The 2,650-nt window shown below is 49.7% G+C and overlaps 1 protein-coding gene across 1 annotated transcript; it reads right to left on the bottom strand.

Annotated features, from left to right (window-relative positions):
• Positions 1-1,482: 1,482 nt before the first annotated feature.
• A1O9_13143 (uncharacterized protein) lies at positions 1,483-1,671 on the bottom strand (the record flags this gene model as incomplete). The annotated part of the gene is made up of 1 exon (XM_013397940.1): positions 1,483-1,671. The coding sequence occupies one exon, from the start codon at positions 1,669-1,671 to the stop codon at positions 1,483-1,485; it is 189 nt and encodes a 62-aa protein (XP_013253394.1).
• Between the last annotated feature and the right edge of the window lie 979 nt (positions 1,672-2,650).

Raw genomic sequence — 2,650 nt, 5'->3', positions numbered from 1 at the left:
GGGTGGAATTATCGACCCTGGCAAGACGCCCAGCGAGGCAGGCTATGCTGAGGTACGGCAGGAGACCGGCTTCGAGGTCGTCTCTGCAGAACGCAGTTAGAGTAGCCTGGTATGCGTTCGACAAATACTACGCGCTTACCGACTCAGTACCTGCTTATGCCGCGGCCCTTCTCCTCCATCCCTCAAAGCGAAAGACGTATATTACAAAGAATTGGAAGCCCTCCTGGCAAAGTAGGGCAATGCAAGAAGTTAGGAAGTCATGGCAGGAGCAGTATAGCACAAGAGACGTTCCTCGGCCGGCAAGTCCGTCGTCATTCGAACGGAGTATTGAGCCCGATGAGTTTGATATTATTGAGCGGGAGCTTAACGTTGTTCAGCTTAAGGCTTCAAAGCGAGACGATATTGATAGCTTTATAACAGCCGAGCCAGTTCATATTGAGAAGACGGCGCTGGAGTGGTGGCTAGAGGAAGCTCAGCGCCGTACATATCCACGCCTCTCCCAGAGGGCAATAGATATACTGTCTATACCAGCCATGTCAGCAGAGGCAGAATGTGTCTTCTCAGGTGCCCGTAGGCAGATATCCTGGAGCAGGGCGAGATTAGGAGCCGGCACAATTGAGCATATGGAGTGCCTAAAGCACTGGATGAAAAATAAGGTGCTCAAGAACTACCAGTTCAGTATGGATGATGACCTAGTAGGCATAGATGTTGGGAGAGGCGACAGCGAGGTCTCTATCGGATGTTAAAGTTACCACTGCTTATTAACTAATCAATATTGATCTTTGAGGTCTGTTCAATATTGAAAAGGTCAATATAAGCCTTATATCGAATATTGATTACTGAATACATCACTGATCGTGGCCCTGAGCATTTTTGCAGCCTTAGTCAACAAGGGCCAGTGACCGCTGGAGATATCCGATATGCCTGCCGCTGTTGCATTAAGCCCTTCAGCACAGTGGACGCAAGATACATGACGGCCATGCTATCGACATCTTCCTGCACAAATATTTCCTCTCCTGGCTTGAGACGTTGAGCGTGATGGGCGATGGCTCTGATAATGTTGGCTTCGTCGCTATGTTGAAATCGCTCGTGGCAGAAGACGAAAGTCAAATATCACTCTTTCTACAAGATGCATGGAGATTTGTGCTCGCTTTCAATTCTACCGTGATACAGCCCCCGTTACAAGTATATGCTAGTGCTCGGCATTTCAGTCCGCTGAAGAGCATCGTCCGAAGTGTTTTCTCGGATTAGGCATTGGCCTCAGTCAGAGTAACACAAGGGATTTCGGACCGGTGGATCGCATGTTTACTAACTTGTGAGGGCTATTCGGGTCGGGTCTACGGCGTGGTGTTCTCGCCTGACGGGAAGCAGGTGGCATCGGGCTCCTATGACCAGACTGCGGAGTATGGAAACTCAGGCAAGCAAGTGTGAACACAAGCTTGAAGATCAGCTGAAGAGTCATTCGAGAGATACTTGCTAGTTTCAAAGCATGCCCTGAATGGATGCTAGCACCACGACGCCGTGTTTTCCGCAGCCGATAACACAGGGTTGTTCAATGCTTTCTTGATCATGGATAAACCGCCGCAGTTGTGGGTCATCGTCGCTTGATATCGCATTCGCATCGCGGAGCGGTTCGGTCGAGAGAAAGAGGCCAATGATATCTTCACCCATCATTTCAGTATGACTTGCGCGTTTCATGAATTGTCTGCCCGTCATTCATCCGAATCTCCTCATATCGAACGTAGACCTAGTTCCCCCAGTATTGTTGATAACACTAGGGTGGGTTTTTTTTCGGAAGGGAGTAGTTAAATCTAGTTGCGTGAAGAGTTTGCTCTATGCCGAAGCTCAAGCGACGAAAGTTGAAGAATTGGTGCAAGGGCAAGATTGTGGACGTAGGATGCAGAACGAAGGAAACAAGGTGTCTGTCTGCGTCATCCGGCAGACTTTCTGGAGCAGGAGTGGCTGATGTCCGCAGTGGCGCTGCCAAGCGGATCAGGATGCAGAGCTAAGATGAAACCAAAGTTGGCTAAGGATGCTGAACTCTTGCTGCTATAAGTCAGATCACAAAGTCACGAGATTCCTTCGTATTTATCATTGGTACTACTCTGTAAATACGAGAAGGCCCCTCTTTTTATGCGCTTTGCCTATTGGTGAAGCTAATATGTCAAGCTTTACTTAATGTAGTATATCATGATCTCTAGTGGGTCAAAACTGGGTCTCGAAACAAAAGTGTGTGTGTGCAGAAACCGAAGCCGCAATTGCAAACGGCTGTACAACTGGGAGGATCTGGTAATACAGTAGGAAAACCACCTACACGCGAGGAGGGCCTGTACTGTAGAAAGAAGAAGGACTGATAACCACGAAAGGAGCGACACGCGACGCGCCGGACTACCCCGCAAATCCCAAAGCGGGACACGCGCATTAGCGCCGGCAGGTCCCGATGCCAACATCAACCAAAGAGAACTCGAAAGCCCAGCGCGAAGGCGGTCGCTGCTCAAGAGGCACAGCGTCTCCTCGACGATGAGACGATCACGGTGGAATCAACACCCGACGAATAGCATAGCCAAGCTGTCAACCCTGCGAACGTTCAAGCCCTCATACTGCTCATCACGCGACAAAGCCAGGTCATTGAGACCATCCGAACGGAGCT

Source organism: Exophiala aquamarina (genome assembly GCF_000709125.1).
Source record: "Exophiala aquamarina CBS 119918 chromosome Unknown aczIA-supercont1.89, whole genome shotgun sequence".
NCBI lineage: Eukaryota > Fungi > Ascomycota > Eurotiomycetes > Chaetothyriales > Herpotrichiellaceae > Exophiala > Exophiala aquamarina.
The sequence above is the reverse complement of the archived record's forward strand: the minus strand, read 5'-3'. Positions and strand labels throughout refer to the sequence as shown.